The sequence below is a fragment of the Manihot esculenta genome, chromosome 4 (assembly GCF_001659605.2).
Source record: "Manihot esculenta cultivar AM560-2 chromosome 4, M.esculenta_v8, whole genome shotgun sequence".
Taxonomy (NCBI): domain Eukaryota; kingdom Viridiplantae; phylum Streptophyta; class Magnoliopsida; order Malpighiales; family Euphorbiaceae; genus Manihot; species Manihot esculenta.
The window spans coordinates 518,209-536,509 of NC_035164.2; the positions used below are offsets into that span (position 1 = coordinate 518,209).

The following is an 18,301-nucleotide window of genomic DNA, read 5'->3' on the forward strand; positions in this document are numbered from 1 at the left end:
CGTTCTAACGCTTTTTCTATCTCCTTCCTGAATTAAGTTGGGTTTCCTTGTATTTGCTTGTTGAACTTCCTCGTTTGTTATTGGTTTTTTAGAGCACAGGTTGAAGGGTTTATCATTTCTGTTTTTTTTAACTGCCCTGTGTGTATTTTCTTTATACCCTTTTTGGGTTTACTGGCCTTGCAATGCTGTTTGGGAAGTCTTTTTTCTGCCCAGATAGATAGAGAGAACAATTTCAGACGTTTATTCAGTTAAATTTTTGTTTCATTATTGAAGTTGTAATTCCGCTAGTTGGTAGTCTTGTTCTTGTGCTTGGAAACATGAATTGGCTGAGGTCACGATGATAATTTGGTGATGCTTGTAGTTGAAACTTGACGTCCTCTGAACATCTTAAATTTTTTCTTTGCTGAATTGTTTCTTTTTTTATTGCTTCTTAATTTTTTTAACTTATAGATGCTACATGGGCGGTTTACTTGTCAACAGTGTTGAACAAGGTGAAGGATAAGATCATTCAAGTATTTGATTGTTGACTAGATATTTAATACAGGTTAAATATGCTAATATATATTTATTTGAAACCGGCAAGGACTTGATTATTGTGTTTAGGATAATCAGTTGAAGAAAGAATACTTAGCAGTTTAAATTACCAGTAATATGGTACAAATCTTAGTTAAACTCCCTCCAATTTCCTTGTCTGTACATATATACCTTGGAGAAAATTATTTATTTTACCCATTTGCCCTTCAAAAACAATTTACATTTTTTTATCATTATATAGGCAAATTTGAAATATTAGAATTATTTATTTCTCATTATATATTAAATAAAATTTTATAGCAGCGTCACCCCTCAAAAAAAGATATTTAACTTAACTATACTGTGATATTTTCTGAATATACAATGTTAACTCCTCAAAAAAATGGATAACAAGTGTACCTAATAAACTTTTGATCAATTTTATATATAACGTTGGCCCCCTCAAAACATTTCCTAGCTTCACCCCCTAAGACTACCAATTCAATGCCCTTAAGGAATAAAAATTACAGATTCATATCACTGATTGATAAGGAGAGACTTCATACTAATGGACGTTTTCAGAAATTGATGTATTTGGAAAGGTATATATGCTGGTTTGTGTGCATGTATCTGCAGGCGAATCAGTGTCTATATATATTGGAACACCATTAACAATTAGTAAACCATATTATTTATTGAAGAATTTTCATAATGACAGGATTTTGTGAGTTTATGAGTGTGCTTCCCTCTTTCTTTTGATCTCTGCAAGTGCATGCTGATCAATGATCTGCTTGCGGATAGTGTGACCTGCTGATGAACATTTTTAACCAAACAGTTGTTAATGAGATCCTTGGAGATATGGACTTTGAAAATGACAATATGTTAATTAAAGAATGTGTACCATTGGTTGGTGTGTCAAATAAAGCTGTAGTGAGTCCCTGAGTTGACAGCTTACATAATTCAGGGTACATTAGTGCTTTGCTGTATTAAAATGGTGCTTGAATAAAGTGCATCTAGTTGGGATTTGGAGATGTCATACACACAATTCTTAGACTATCAGTCTTCAGTCATCAGTTGTCAGCCAAAGCAGAACAGTAGGTTATATGCTCTGGTTTGTTTAGTTGTTGCAAACGAAGATTGAAAGAGTAGTCTATTGATAATAAGTTGCATATACAGTGAAAAAGTGACTAACAGCTAAACTGTGTAGAATCTGTGTTATCAGTATGCATAGAATTTGTGTTATCAGTGTGAATATTTGTGGCACCGAGAACGCATTCAAATATAGAGATATAAATCACTTTTCCATGTTGAAGTAAGTTCCGGTGTACTCTTTGGACAAGGGTTTTTCTTTCTTAATTAAGATTTGCTGGGAATTGACAGAACAGCAACTCATTTGAGTCACATGGTCTGTGGTGAAGGACATCAAATTTTGTCTTAAACAAATTGAAAATGCTCTTTATGTGCAAAAATCCAGCACAATCCATTGCAGAATTCACTTTCTCCTTTTCTACACTATACCTTTTACTAGAATATTCATGCTTGATAACTGTTAAATTTGTTAGGACGATGCTAGGCTTGCATGCATTTCATCATGGATAATAAAAATGGTCTTATAATTGATTTTCTCTTTATCCGCATTCTACGAATAGAAATTATACTAGTGCTCAATGCACCTTGTAAACAAAATTCTAGTTTTTATGGTGTCTCATCATTTTGTTTTGTCTTTAATAATGTTATCCATTTTCAATCAATCATCCATCATTAAGTATCTGTGTTAGCATTATGAAATGCTATATGGAGCTTGAGTTGACTACCTTATGTTGTTCTATCTAGATTTTGGATTTTTTTTTTTTCAAAAAAGCTTATAGATTTTAAAGTTTTGCTTATTCTCTACTTGATGAATGACCAAAGTTTATGGACTAAGCAAATTCAACCTTATTATAAGCATATTTTTTCAATAGAAGCTTCCGAACTACAGACTTCATTTGGAGCCTCCTGAGACAACATCAGTGGTGAATTGTCATTTTGTCCATGAGTCAGAATGCTTGACAACCTACAGTTATCAAATTGCCTATGCTGCACACTTATCTGACAAGATGATTCAGGATCACTTTTCCATTGATAGGTACAAATACAAATGATAAAGTATTTGAAGGTAATTTTATAAATTTTTCACTTAAAAGCGCCAATCCAAATCCTCAAATCATTTCAACTGCACACTTTTCCCAATGGAGCCTAAGCAAATTTCACCAATTCAACCAAGTGATTTCAACTTGTCACTTTTGTTTCTCTCTTTGGCCTGCTTATTTGTGTCTTCAAATAAAACACAGTAATTACTGCATATTCCTTCCCTTTACTCTAATCCTTGACATGCTGAACAGCTAGGTTATGATACAGAAGTGGGCATTTGTTTGACAGCAGGAAAGGGTTAATTTCCTCATTTATTATGGAATGCTCGAGGAATCATTCATATCCATAGGTTGATGGGGCGAACTAATTAAATATGTTCAGACCATCCGAGTATTTTCAGCTTTAAGCACATGGACCTTGAAGGTGACTATAAAAAAGTTAAACTAATTTTATCGTGGATCTGTTTATGTGCTTTCAATATGATTAAGGTGAGAACCGAGAACAGCTTCTAGTGTTCTTTTGAAGCTGGTTTTTTCCAGTCAGTTTCCTTTTCCTTGTGTTTGCACTTTATCCTCAAGCAAGGAGACTTATTGAACCTGCGTTAAACTGTTCAAAACATTATGCCATCAACCTTTGACCTGAATATAGTTGAAGGCCAATAACTTCACTTGTTAGCTCTTGGACTTTGTTTTTTCAAGTAGTGCATTGATGATGTTCCTTTTTATTTCTTCTCCTCCTGATTTCAAAATACAGGTTTAATCGGACTGAGATAAGATGACTGCATTCAAAGGTGACCATGATTAATGATACCAAGACTCTAGCTTGAAGAATGACTTGCCAGTAGGGGCGAGCAATATTCGATTCAAGCTGAAATAACGGATCGAACAATTAAATTTGGTTCGATTCTATTTCCTTTTCAGTTCCTTTTCTTTTATGAAATTTTGGTGAAATTGATTCAGCTCTGTTTTGGAAGAAAAATAGCCAACACCAAACCATACCAAATCGAGCCGAACAATTAAGATGTTTTTTTTCTAAATTTAGAGTTTGTTACTTTTTTTTTTGTTTATATATTTTAATTTAATAATTATTCTTATTAGGAAAAAGACAAAAGTGGGAATACCTTGATTGAATTTTAGAATATACTAAAAACAAAACCTAAAAGAAAAACCTTTTAAAAGAAAACTCATTAAAAAAGCCAACTGATTGAATTGAACAGGACAGTTTGATTCAGTTTGGTTCTCTCCTGATTGAGTTCGGTTCGATTTCAGCAAATTGCTTGTATTCGGTTTTAACTTATTCGGTTCGGTTTTGAACTAGTTCGACTAAATGCTAACCATGACTCCTCTTAATTGCTTTGAAATTTACTTTTTTTTTTAATTTGTTTTACTTAGAATGAAATAATTTTTGTTAAAAAAAAGGCATTTTCACCTTTCCTCCCTCTACAATGAATGAAAAACTACTCACTACTTGTGAAGTTAAGCTTCTGGCACTAAAATACTCTAGGACTCTGCCGCGCCTGCATATCTTCATGTGAGCTTGTTCAAGGCCAATTCAGTTGTTCCCAGTCCCATAGTGGTTGTACTAAATCTTCAACCATCTCCCAGTTAGCACTTCCTTCTGCTCCTGAGGGATAAGCATGATCTCCTCCGGAGTATGAAGTCTCCGATGAGCTTGTGTTGTCCACAATTCTAGTGTCTTGAGCAGATGTAGCTGTATTACGGACAAGCCGATTGTCTATTGCTGCAGCTTCTAACGGACGCCTGTCAAATGCTCGAAAACTTCCTGATATTACGTAGACTCGGCACAAACTGAATTCATGTCTCAACTACACATAAGATATGGACAAAGAAATGATTATTAGAATTGGAAATCAATAGAAAACTGCATAATTAGGTCCTTGTTTGTTGAAAATTTCTCAAGTATTATATATCTTTGTACACACCATGGGAACAGCGGTGTTGTACGAGTCGGCTACTTCTTCTATGGCTCTGTACTCATTCATCTTCCATTTGGTTTTTCTTCCAGCAGGAGCTTTCCCCTTGTAGAAAACCATGGTTTTCTTCACTCCGATCACTCGGTTATCTGATGAGTAAACATAACCAGGGGAGCCTGTAGCCTTCCAGTACCCAGTTTCCGTAGTGCGGTTGGGTCTCCCCCCTCTTGCCTCTCTTTCTTGTCTTGGTGTGAAGAAGAACCACTGCTCAGTATCTCCTCGACACCTTTCTCCTGCAAGCTCTGCAACACAATGCAAGAAACAAACTTTAAATAATACCATTCTTTGACATGCAGCATTTTCAACACACTATTAACTTCATAAACAGAAAAATGAACACCTTTGATTGAGAAGGATTCTTACTTGGAAGATTCCATGGCTCTTGGTTATAAATGTTGATTACTGGGATAACACGGTCTAGTTCCTGTCTCTTCCCTTCCAGCTTGTTATGCAGATAAAAGGAAACTAGCTCTTCTTCTGTTGGATAGAAGCGAAGGCCAGGTGGAAGTACCTCCATTCTTGATTTTATTGCTGTTGCTATTGAGTTCTTGAATTGTTTAAATTGCTGCTATTGAATTCTGTAATTGTTCAAGTATGTCTGCCATGAACTGTATATATAGAGAGAGAGGCATGTGAAGGCAAAGGAAGGTAGATGAGCTTGCCGAGTGCAACGAGAAAAAATTGCAAGGAGCTTGTGATTGATGGAAACCTCCACGCGGTTGCACAAAGAAGAGAATGGTTTTTGTCCTCTTATGTTTCTCCATTGGTCCAAGTAAGATTCCTCATCCAATATAAAGCTGATTTTGAACGAGTCAGCCGCCCTTTGCTTCTGTGTAGTGCTTGTCCAAGACTTAGTAGTTGCACCCTCCTAGATTACATTACGTCGACCATTGATTGGTTTATGTGTCCTGAGTCACGTCCTTAACTTTTAGATGTTTATTAATTTCAGTTTTCCATGGATCTAGGAGACATTAAAATAATTCTTATATATTTTTTATTTTTTTATGAAATGACCGCTTATTTATATTTTGATTTATGGTAAATCAGTCCGGACAAGTTTTTATCTTAATTCATAACTCAATGTCAAGTCCTTTTAGAGATGATGAGCTCATTGTGGAGATGATGAGCTCATTCTACGGGCCACGAGGACAAAGCAAAAGCTGGTCTTGTAATTGTTTATAGTGAGTGATAAAAACGTCTTGTATGTAGCTGGGGGCACTCAGCCGTCAAAACACGTGCAATAGGGTAGAGAATTGGCCAATTCACTTTCCTGTTGTAATGTCAAGGGCATGGCATGGCATCGTGCTATGAATTATTTTGGTTCTCTGAACGGTTTAGTAGTATATTTTTATCTCTAAAATTTGTTTCATTTAAATATAATCCTAATGACTAAGAAATTAGAGACTAAGCGTTTTACTTTTTTTAATGAGTCAGTTTAATACAAATTTAAATTAATCAGATTAATAAATTTTAGATATCAAAATAGTTTATATTAAAAAGGAAAATGGAAGAGATTGTATAAAATAATATGATGAATTGCATTGTATAGACCCAGTCTCTTGGATTGAATTGATATGCTTAAAAAAAATAATAAAAGAAAAAAACCCGTTTGGGTAATAATCCTATGAACACGGAGTTTCAGTTGTGATAACGTTTTACCTTTTCAATTTCATAGCCGCGTTTGGTTTTTGTGGTTATTGGAAAATTTTCTTCAACACGTGCTTCCAGGTTTACACATCACATCCTCCCTCCACCTGGTATTTAAAATTACCATTATTTGTATTTAATCTATTTTATTTTTATTCAGAATTTTCCTTAAAATGATTCAACGACTCCAGTCCCAATCATACAGCTCATCACACAAAGACCCACGATACATTCAACTTTAATTTAAATTTAAAAATCATATTAAAATGTTAACTATTCACTTTAAACACTAAGCAAAGATGTAATCAAAGAAGGTCCTATTAGATTATGGATTTCTATATTAAATGATGTGACTAATTATGCCCACCAATGGAGAAAAAAAAAGTTAAAATATACCCATAATTATTATAGTTTAGTCATTGATTATAATAAATTTTAAGTAAATTCTATTATAATTAAGTTATAATAATTTTATATATTTTAATTGTAGATTACATTCAATTTCAGGTAATTCCTTCACTATTGACTTATTAGTAGTGAGACGTTTGTGAAATCAGTTGACCCTTTTGTATTTGTCTCAGCATACAGCCATTGCATGGGTTCATACTTCAGAAAAAAAGTGTTACTGTCACTACCAAAAAGTCTATTTATCCTTCAATTATGCTTAACATATGAATTTACTTAGTGTAAACATCCTTGATTAATATTTCATTCCTCCCATAATTTTAGTTCATTTTTCATTTTTTTATTATTTTAAAATTATTCTCTCTTTTTCTTTTTTATATAATGACATATAAATAGATTATTATAACTTTATTTTACAGTAAAATGAATTAAAATTTTGAGACAGAGGAAATAATTTCGAATTTGAATATTTAATATGAAATATTTTTAGAATTGTAGGAGTATTATGTTTTTTTAATTGACTTGTCTGATATAAATTCAAATTACGGAGTTAGTAAATTTTAGATTACAAGTATTTTAAATAAAAAAATTAAAATGAAAAGAAAAAAAAACTAATTAAACTCCAATTAATTAGACTTGATATTTGCATATAGAATTGCATGAGACTGTGGCTAAAGTACTAACTAATTATAGCTTTCAATATTGTTGATACAGTTCACTTGAACAAACATATACAAGAGCTAAATACTCATCATACTCAAAGCCACATAAATATTATAGATAACCCTTGCATATATAGGTAGCTAATCATCAAGGGATTCCAATGATGGGAAAGAAAGGAACATAATAGCTAGAAGGTGCCAACCCCCATTCCCTTGGGAGAGGCAGATCAACTGTCTTGGAGGAATCTATGCCCTTTAGCTTCCCAAGTGGAGGGGATGTAGTGGAGAAGGCAAGAGGAGTGAATCTTCTTGGCTTCTCGCAATCCTTGACACCATCTTCTTCCTTGAGGCATACATCTGGCTTGAACCACCCACTATCTTGGCTACGCAATTCAATGGAGTACTTGAGCTACTCTCTATAGGAAGCTCAACCTCAAAGGAGCCTTCACTTGTTGCTGTGCTTGTAGCTAACTTTTTTACATTAGCACACTTCACTACAACCTTGATGCCTGAAATATTATGTGGGTATTAGCATTACAAGTACAATAAAGAAATTTATGACTTTCTTCATTTATTTATCGGGTAAAATTAGTTGTTTTAATAGTTATTAGTTGTTCAAATAGTGATTAAATAAAAGATCTAGTGTTCAAATTTTAATCATCTCCTTTTATTAATGGGTTTTTTGAACTTTGAAATCATTAAAACTTGTCCTTAAACTACCACCTACATAAGCTAGAGGTTTTACGCGAGAGAATGACTCTTACTTGCAAATAAAGTTTTAATTTATTGATATTGAAATTATTTTCTAAATTATAAGATTTTGAGTTTGTTGATCTTTTGAAGGTGAATAGAAACTAATGGCATTGTAATAAGAATCATGAAATAAGAAAATGATTGAGGAGATATTAGAAAAGACCTGAGAAGTCATAATGGCTACTGCAATCAAGGCAAGTGAGGTTCCCTTTGAGGACATGGCAAGTTGAGAGCTGAACCCCAGAAAGAGCCAAAGCAAAGAACAGCACTGTAACAAGACGAACCACCATGGAAGCCAAACTCAAGGAAAGGAATATAGAGTTAAGGTTGGAGAAGAGATGGCAAACAATGTCGCTTATAAATAAGCAGAGCCAAAGAGAGCATAATCAGGCAACACATTTATTAAATGGCCCCCCGTTGCCAAAGCCAGTAGTTGGTACGTGTTCTTCAATGAAAACCTCTCGTTGATTTAACTTCCCTAGCTACTTCCTGTAAATTTTTTCCATTCTTTTTATTTCTTTTTTCTCATTATTTATATTCAAAGGAAAGTTGTGGTATGAAGCATCCAAAGGACAGAGATCACTTGCAGTTTTCACTTCCCATATTTGCATTACATTATTCATCCTTTTTCCATGACGCATTGCTATCGTATTGTTAAAACAATGGGCTTATAAACTGACTTTGAGGTATGAAAGTGTTTGTCTCCATTACGTTTGCTTTAAAATTGTGATAATACTCTTTCGGGATACAACCAAATCAAGAAAATCTCTTGCAGCAATTATGTAATTTTCTAGGAGAAATTTATATAGAAGATTGAAGGAAAAAAAAAATATATATATATATATATAGAGTTTGAAGTAATTATTTGTGACTATTGAAAACACTTTTTCAAATAGATATGTCTGAATATCTATTAGTAAATATTTTTTTCTTAATTCAAACTGCTAATTGATTACTAAAATATATATATTTGAAAGGTGTCAACTTTGATTTATAATATAATTCTATCAATTTTAGATTCTCGTGTAAATATCCTTTCAAAACACTTCATATTTAAATTAAAGTTTTCTACGATATAAACACTAACAAAATCTTATAATATTTCTACATAAATTTTTATTTTTCCTTTCTCATAATTTATTTAAACAATTTATTTTTATAACACATACATATATATATACACGTATATATTAGAGTTTTATTTTGACTTCAACCCTATCATTTAATAGTTCTAAATATATTTAGATAATGTTTAAATTGATATATATTTATAATTTTAACTAGATCAAAATATTAGTATTTAGATATTAAATAAGTAAATTATAAAAAATTATTTCTTATAATTTTTATCTAATCACTGTTAAAATCTTCAAACCCAATGCTTTATCTAAAATTAAGCTCCAACATTTGAATAATTTAAAAGTTTAATATTGAAATTGTTTAAAAAAAAAAAAGCTTTAAGTTTTTAAATAAACTCGATTAAACTTACAAATGGCTAAGAGTTAAATATTATAACTTAAAAGAGTTAATTTTTAAATATATACTAAATGCATATTTATACTCTGAGATTAATTTATTAAATAATTGAAGCAAAATTATAATTTATTTGAATATATAGAATGTTTAATAATAATTAATAAAATTAGCCATGTGAGCCATAACTTATAAAAAATAAAAATAATCTCATTTATAATTAATTGTGCTCTAATTTAAAATACCATTTGTACATTTTATAATATATCCAGCAAGAAATACAACTATCTTCTTTGACAAATTTTCATTAACATGACTAATTTATATTTAACTAATCTTATTTTTATAAGTTTAAGTTTTCATGTTTAATAAGTTAATTTGAAATGATACAAAAGATTAAATTTTATATTCCTTTCGTTTCATAAATTATTATTTTTTTAAATTATTATTATTTTTAAATTATAGTAACATATATAAATGTAATATCATTATTTTCTTTTATTTTTAAAAAATCTTTCAAAATATTATTTAGTATTTAATAAAATTTAATATATTTAAGAGATATAATTGAAAAGCTAATAAAAAAATTATACCCCTTCATCTCATAATTTTTATCTATTTTTTTTAATTATTTTAAAATTATTGTCCACTTATCTTTTTTACACTATAGTAATATATAAATCGATTATTATAACTCTATTTAATTTTATTTTATTTCTAAGAATCGTTTTACAATATCTCCTAATATTTAATAAAATTTAATGTATGGAAGATAGATATAATTAAAAAATTAATAAAAAATTATATTTTTAATATGTAAAAAAAATAAAATAGACAAAAATTATAAAACGAATAGAGTTTTTTAATTGTATAAAAAAATAAAATAGATAAAACTCTATTCGATAATAATTGTAAAAATAGCTTTTTAGCGTTTTGTATGAGTCAAAAGATTTGTATAAATTTGAGAAAATGAAATATAAAAATTTGCTTATTATAACATTTATTTAATTACCACTCAATAAACAATTATTTACTATTAAAACAACTTAACATTTACTATAACATTTAGTATTATTGAACAAAGCTTAAATAATTTTGTTGTAGGTGAGTAACTTTTTTTTCCTTAGTGAAATTAGTTCTTTAAAAGTAAATTTTTAATTTGAACTAAATAAGATTTAGAGAAAGTAACTTATCTAGTTAGAAAGTGATAAATTGCACTTCCATAATTAAGTTCAAAGAAATTTATCAATTCATCTTATAATACGTGAATAAAATTGTATATTAAGACAGCGACAAACATAGTTAGATTCTGAAAAAATTTAAAAAATCATTTCAATCTGATTTGATTGGGCAAAAAAAAGTCTGACCTATGAGATACCGGATCATACCACCGGTACTCCTGTTTTTTTCAAAGTCTATAATAGAAAGACAGACCTCTTCGAAGTTTATATTGCAACCGAGTATTCAATGTGGATGTGGAGAATAACATCGACATGACAACGTCGATATATCATCTATGACAGATAAAATATGGGTTAACCGACTCAACATTTATTATTTAACTGTCAATCATTAATTAATTACTTGAAAAAGCCTACTTAAACAAAAGACAAAAGTATATATATGTCCTTACCAAAACCCAACTTAAATCATAGAAAAAAAATCACAAAAAAATCTGCACTTTATATCTTGAGACAAAACCTTAACTTTTCTAAATATAATACCCAGCCAATTATTCTCATTTTCTACTGATACTTACTCCACTTTAAATTCATTTTAATTCATTGATTTTCTTACTAAATCAAATTATTTGTCCAAATGTCCAGATCTCGTGTCTCAAATTTCAAGCTCAACATTATTTTTTAATTTGTTATACTTAAAATTAAATTATGGATCTTATTATTTTTATAACTTAAAGTACAATTTTTTTTTTTTTATAATGATTGTATTTCGTAAAAAGTTATTTGTTTGAAAACGAAGTCTAAATGGAAGTCATTTAATAGGGGTTGGAATCAAATTGATTCTAAAATTAATAACACTAAATACGGGACCGAATTAAAGATACCTAACACTGCAAGCTCCTAATGAACAAACATTTGCCATATCCAAAGTCTAAGGTTGTTATACGTTCTTTCATATTCAATTGCCAACTCTTTTATATATATATATATATATGCCAAACAAAAAAGGTTGTAAGAGAATCTCTTGTAATAAATATTGACTTTTATCTAAATATTTTTAAATAAACACTAAAATCTTAACCCATAAAAAAAAAATAAAATTTTTTTAATATCAGTTGTTCGGTGAATAAAACTTCTAATACTTAAATTAATTAATAAATAGTTTAAAAGTATATTTAATGAAAAGATAAAAATAATAAAAAAATAACTACATACAAAGAGGTTATCAGTATTTATAACTTATTAGAAGTTTTGTTTTAATAGAATTTAGAGTATGTGAGTGAGTCTTAGTAGAAGAAAGATGTCTTGTTTACTCTTATATAGGATTTTGTTGGAGTTGGGACTTCAAGATAGCCCATGAGGCAGTTGGGCTTTTGGCCTTCTTTATTTCAAGATTTTGGACCAGGAATATTTCTTAATAGGTAATATATTAATTTTATGAGTTGCCTCCAAGTATGCAAATATTTAGGTTCGCTAATTTTCTGGTTTATTATATTTAACCTTTTTTTTTTTTTTTTAATTCATCGTAGGATTTATGTGTTGCTTTAATAAATATTATGTTTGAAAAATGAATAAACATTTACTGTTTGTTTTTTCCTTTTTTATATAAAGAAGGCATGGAGTTCATTTGCTCTACTTCTTTCTCTCTACATTTTCTCTCTCCAAAAGAAGCTTTTTTTCGATTGCCGATCATTTTCCAACAAAGTGAAGTTTTGAATGTATTTTTAGCTTGATTTACTTTTAGATTTTTCATTGCTTTCACTTTGTATTTTGTGAATTTTGAGTTTAGTCATTGAGTTGGAGAGTTGGAGAGGCTATTTCACTTTTCGATCGTGCTATTTAGTTCGACGGTGATTGAGGGTTTTCAGTCTTAATATCTTTCGAATTTTTGATCGTCGATCTTGGTAGTTTTTAGGTTTTCGATCATTGATCTTGGTAGCTATCGGTTGGGAGTTTGATCGTCAGTCTTAACGTTTAACAGCGCAAGAGTTTGGCACCACTTCTTTTTTTTTTTTCAATTTTAATTTTTAATTTTTTTAATTATTAATATATTATAATAAAATATTTATATTATATTAATATAATATATTATTATAATATATTTTATTAATTTTAATATATTATTATAATAATATTATAATTAAATAATACTAATTATAAATTTATTTACTATTATTAAATATACATATATATATATAAGATTACTGAATTAAATAAGTAATAAAAAATTGATAAATAAATAAAATAATTAATATGAATATTTAAAATTATAAAAGTTAAATTTATTTTTTATTACACTGTTATTTAAAATTATAGAATAAAATTATGTTATAATTTAAATAATTAATAATAAATAAATAAATTAATTAATATGAATATTTAAAATTATAAAAATTAAATTTATTTTTTATTTAGCTGCTATTTAAAATTATAAAATAAAATTATGTTGTGATTTAAATAATTAATAAAAAAATAAATTAATATGAATATTTAAAATTATAAAAATTAAATTTATTTTATTGAATTGCTATTTAAAATTATAGAATAAAATTATGTTGTGATTAAATGTTGTATGCGATAATTTAATTATTTATAATTTATCAAAGATAATAGATTTAATTAATTTATTTTATTATTAGATTAATTAATTATTTTTTTTCTTTGATAAATTATAAATAATTTAGTGTTCTCCTATAACATTTAATATTAAAATAATATAATAATTTTAAATATTTTATGCAAATAATTTATAATTTATTAAAAATAAAAATAACTAAATTAAGTAATTAATTCAGTGAAGCAAAGTTATATAAATTTAATAGCAGCATAATATTATAATTTTAAATATTTTTGTATGCAGTCTTTTTATTATTAATTTTTATAATATTTTTATATATTAAAAATATTTTTATAAAATATACTAATTATTTATAATTAGTCTTAATATTTTATAAAATTATAAAATAATATTAAACGTGTATAAAAATATTGATACTATTTAATTGTAGAATTAATAGTATTAATCTATTAAAATAATAAAAAAATTTATCAATTGACAAATCTATACGATATAATTAAATTATTTTTATATATCTAATCACAGTATAATATCAATTTTATAATTCTGAAATTATATAATTTTAGTAATTTTTTATTTAAATATTAATAATAAAATTTATTAAATATTAATATATTAAAATTATAAAAAATATTTATTATTATAAAAATATAATATAAATAATATTTTAAATAAATATAATATAAATATATTATTAATTTAATAATTTTATTTATATTATATTTTTTTAATTATAAATTTTTTGATAATATATTTTATTAATTTTATTAGACCGTTATTATACACTCGTATATAATTATAAAATAATATTAATTTTATGATAATATACATAATTATAAAATAATATTAATTTTATAACACTAAAATTATATAAGGAATATAATATTTTTAATTTAAATATTAATAATAAAATATATTAAATATTAATATATTTTATTACTAATATTTATTAGTAATAAAATATATTAATATTTAAAATTATATAATAAAATTATACTATAATTAAATATTATACATAATCAGTCTAGCTTATTATTAATAAAATTTATTAAATATTATTATATTAAAATTATAAAAAAAATTATTATTATAAAATATAATATAAATAATATTTTTAAATTAATATAATATAAATATTTTATTATAATATATTAATAATTAAAAAATAAAATAAAAATAAATTATAGCTAGCGTCAAACCATAATTTTAAAAAAAATCACAATTTAAAAAAAAATATTTGGTGCGTGTTAAATATGTACCAAACACACTTTTTTGGACTGCTTCTCTTATTCCAACTCTAAATTAATAAATATCTTTTCAATCTCTAATTCATAAATTTAAAATCTTTCTTCCCTAAACTGACAAAAACCCGTGATTTTGGTTTGTTTAATTGATAATTTTGCTTTTAGATACTCCCATCCTTTGCATAAAAAAAAAGTAATTTTCTGACTTTTCTTTTCAATATTCAAATTAACAGTTTTTACCCTTCAATTTTTCTTAATTGACGCGTTTACACCGGGTAAAATGGGTTTTTACCTGGTCCAAAGACATAAAAGCAACAAACCGCGGGGCCATTTTGAAATACAAGTAGAAACCAAGGGCCTTTTAATAAATAATTGCAAATAAACGGTTTCCCCACCCTAAAACCCTAGCGCTCACCTCACATATAAATTCAACGTATTTAGCAATTGAAGCTTCCTCTGCCATTCGCTACCCACCGGTGATCCACTTCCAGGCTCAGCAGCGACTATCGTCGTCTTATCTACTCCTTTTGACATGGTAAGTCAAATCCTATTATTGTATATATTACCTTTGTTCGGTGTATAAATTATCCGTTTTATGTAGACCTTATTGTATGTACACAAGCAAAAAGCTGGATTAAAAGTGTTTTGGTTTACCAGAAAAAGAGGGTAACAAAATGTAGGGAATTAAGTTTTAGTTGGTGCTTTAATTTGTTCCAAGTTATCCAGTTGCAATCAAGTTTATACTGTATTTCCTTGAATGTAGAGATAGCTTAGATTCTGTGTTATGCCCGTGTAAGTACAGGATTTTATGATAGTGAAGTTAAGAGAGTGTAATTGGGTTGTAGAATGTTTGTACTTTTAGGATTGTGGTTATTGGATTGGCCCATTCCTTTCTCATACTTCTTTGTGGAACAGCAGTGCGAAGTTTCTGTGTTTGAACTGCTCCAAAGTCGTATGAGATTCGTAGTTTTAGCACTTGAAAAGTTTTCACAGTAGAACACCTAATGAAGGGCATAATGTTATTTGGTATGAAATGTGAGACTAAGACTATCATGTTATTCATAATTCTCCTTAGAGCATCCATGCCTTTGGTGTTAGCCATCTGCCTTGGTGTTTGAGTTTTTGTCTAAAATATTTTAGATTCGATTTAGATTTTGTTATTTCTTTGTATTTGGAGCTGTGCCTTTCCTTCTATGTAAACCTGATATATGTTTGTTCAATTGATGATGATGACATAGTCGAAGAAGAAGACAAGAGAACCAAAGGAAGAGAATGTCACCCTTGGGCCTGCTGTAAGAGAAGGGGAGCATGTTTTTGGGGTTGCTCATATCTTTGCTTCTTTTAATGATACATTCATTGTAAGTATGCACTCACTTGCATAGTTTATAAGTTTTCATAAATATCAATTTGAAGGAGGTTAGGTATCATTGTAATAGTGTTCTCCTGGTTTATAATTGCAGCATGTCACTGATTTGTCTGGGAGAGAAACCCTGGTTCGCATTACAGGTATCTTTCATATAATCTTTTGTTTTCTTATTACATGCTCCCTATAGGATCAGGATAACCTGTGAGCTGACTTCTCTTTTCTATTTCAAAATGATGTTAGTTTCACATTTTGACTTGTAGATATTGTAAAGAACATTTTTAGATCGCATTAGTTGTGTCATATATTGTTGTATTTGGAGTATTTAAGCATTTGAAATAATTTCTTTTGTACAAGGGAGTTCAATGTAAAGAATACCAGAGATTACTTCTCATGTTTTGGGAACTTAATAAGCAGTTGGCAAAGTGGGGTGTCTCTGTATTATGGGTGTATGCACAACTCATATCACTTGCATTTAGATGAAATTAATGCTGCATTGCTTTATGTAAATGTTTGTCTGAATACAAATGTTACTTGATTTCACAAGTACAGGTGGGATGAAAGTTAAAGCTGACAGGGATGAATCTTCACCCTATGCTGCTATGCTTGCAGCACAGGATGTTTCTCAGAGATGCAAGGTCCTTCTGCTGTTTATATTTCCTATTCTAAATCTATTGGAATATATTATTATTATTATTATTATTATTTTAAATTCTGAATGTTCACTTTTGACTACATCTGCCTTTGAAACTCGCAGGAACTTGGCATTACTGCTCTTCATATCAAGCTCCGTGCTACAGGAGGTAACAAAACCAAGACACCTGGGCCAGGTGCCCAATCTGCCTTAAGGGCACTTGCTCGTTCTGGAATGAAAATTGGTCGCATTGGTAAGCCAGAATTTTGCATCATAGTTTGAGAATCTTAGAATGTTTGTTGTATGCATATTAAATGTCCTCATCCACACGGTTTTCTGTTGCTTCAACTGCATAAGCATTTGGCTGACGGTGAATGTTTTATCGATGATTTTAATTGTCTTGTTTGTTTGCAGAGGATGTGACACCAATTCCAACTGACAGCACCCGTAGAAAGGGTGGTAGAAGAGGAAGAAGGCTGTGAAGTGTGTTACACATGGAATTGAATTCCTGTTTGGTGGTGGTGCTTTTATTAATTGGTCTTGTTTAGTAGTACTCGTTAGGTCAGCTGGGGCACAAGGTCTTTCAAGTGGTGAAATTTTTTTTTTTTGTGTAGTGTTTGTGTTGGTGGTTTCGTTGTTCTCGAATTGATATTTAAACCTTGTAGAAACATGGGGATATGAATTTTGTTGGTGAGGTAATGTTTTGAAGTCACATCATTATAAATTTAATTATCAATTATGAATTTTCTTGATGTTTTTACATTTGAGCCGTGAATTGTATACGTCTGGATATTGCGGAGTTGAAAACTTATAACAGTTGGAAAACTCGGAAAGCTTGGGATCGGTTCATTTTCAAGCTTAAGAATTATGAACTCGAGTCCCCGATCAGAAGAGAAAGGATGTTAGGCTTCTCAGCATCTTTTTTAAATTTTAGGATTTGGCAAATTTCTCAGGCTTTTCAAGCTTTTTGTCTTCTCTCTATTTGGTAAAATCTCAATAAATTTTTCCTATTAATTCAACTTGCTTTAATTAAGATATATTGATTAAAAAAATGCAATATAGTAAGATTTTAATCTAAATTATGATTTATATACATGTTTCTTAACAAAATAATATTTACAATAAACATTGGTACCTTGTTCCCCCCCCCCCCCCCATTTTTTTTTCCTTTTAATATTTTTACATTTATATTAATTTCTATTTTAAATTCAATTTGCTTTTATTTTGTAATAATAATAATATTATTATGGAAAACATTTTGAAAAAAAACCTTGATGTATAATTAAGAATAGTTTACCATTCTAACAACAATGATTTAACAAGTTTATCCTATCGTTGTCCTTTATTTTCATTTTTTTTTTATTTTTTAAAAATTTTCATTTTATTACTAAAACAAAAAACTTTTAACTTTAATTTATACATTATAAATATTTGAATATTTTGATACACCGTCTCTTTTTTTTCTTTATAATAAATTAAATATTCTGAACCAAATATTTAAGTATCTTATTTTATTAATTGCATTTTCAAATTCTTATTTATTTATTTACTATCATCTTCTTTTATTATAAACTCTATAATTAAGTTTTTTTTTTTTAAATATTTATTAATCTTATTCAGAAAAAAATAATAAATTCAGTTTTCTATTATAAAATAATTTTATTTTATATACTATAATAACTGATATATATGTAACAAAGATAACGATTAAAATGTTATTTCACT

At 28.3% G+C, this 18,301-nt stretch overlaps 2 protein-coding genes and 1 long non-coding RNA gene across 3 annotated transcripts; 2 read left to right on the forward strand and 1 right to left on the reverse strand.

Moving 5' to 3' along the window:
- The first annotated feature begins 2,924 nt into the window (after positions 1-2,924).
- Positions 2,925-5,646, forward strand: LOC110612854. The gene is made up of 2 exons (XR_006350533.1): positions 2,925-3,066; positions 3,397-5,646. It is a non-coding gene; the product is annotated as an uncharacterized LOC110612854 (long non-coding RNA).
- A 1,667-nt stretch (positions 5,647-7,313) lies between these two features.
- LOC110612757 lies at positions 7,314-8,523 on the reverse strand. Its single transcript, XM_021753540.2, has 2 exons — positions 8,267-8,523; positions 7,314-7,859 (listed from the first exon to the last, which is right to left on the reverse strand). The coding sequence occupies exons 1-2, from the start codon at positions 8,391-8,393 to the stop codon at positions 7,606-7,608; spliced, it is 381 nt and encodes a 126-aa protein (XP_021609232.1). The 5' UTR covers positions 8,394-8,523; the 3' UTR covers positions 7,314-7,605.
- Positions 8,524-14,964: 6,441 nt separating this feature from the next.
- On the forward strand, positions 14,965-17,336 carry LOC110612871 (40S ribosomal protein S14-3). Its single transcript, XM_021753704.2, has 6 exons — positions 14,965-15,114; positions 15,818-15,937; positions 16,040-16,085; positions 16,495-16,580; positions 16,700-16,829; positions 16,991-17,336. Exons 1-6 carry the CDS (start codon positions 15,112-15,114, stop codon positions 17,056-17,058), a joined length of 453 nt encoding a protein of 150 aa, XP_021609396.1. The 5' UTR covers positions 14,965-15,111; the 3' UTR covers positions 17,059-17,336.
- Positions 17,337-18,301: the final 965 nt, after the last annotated feature.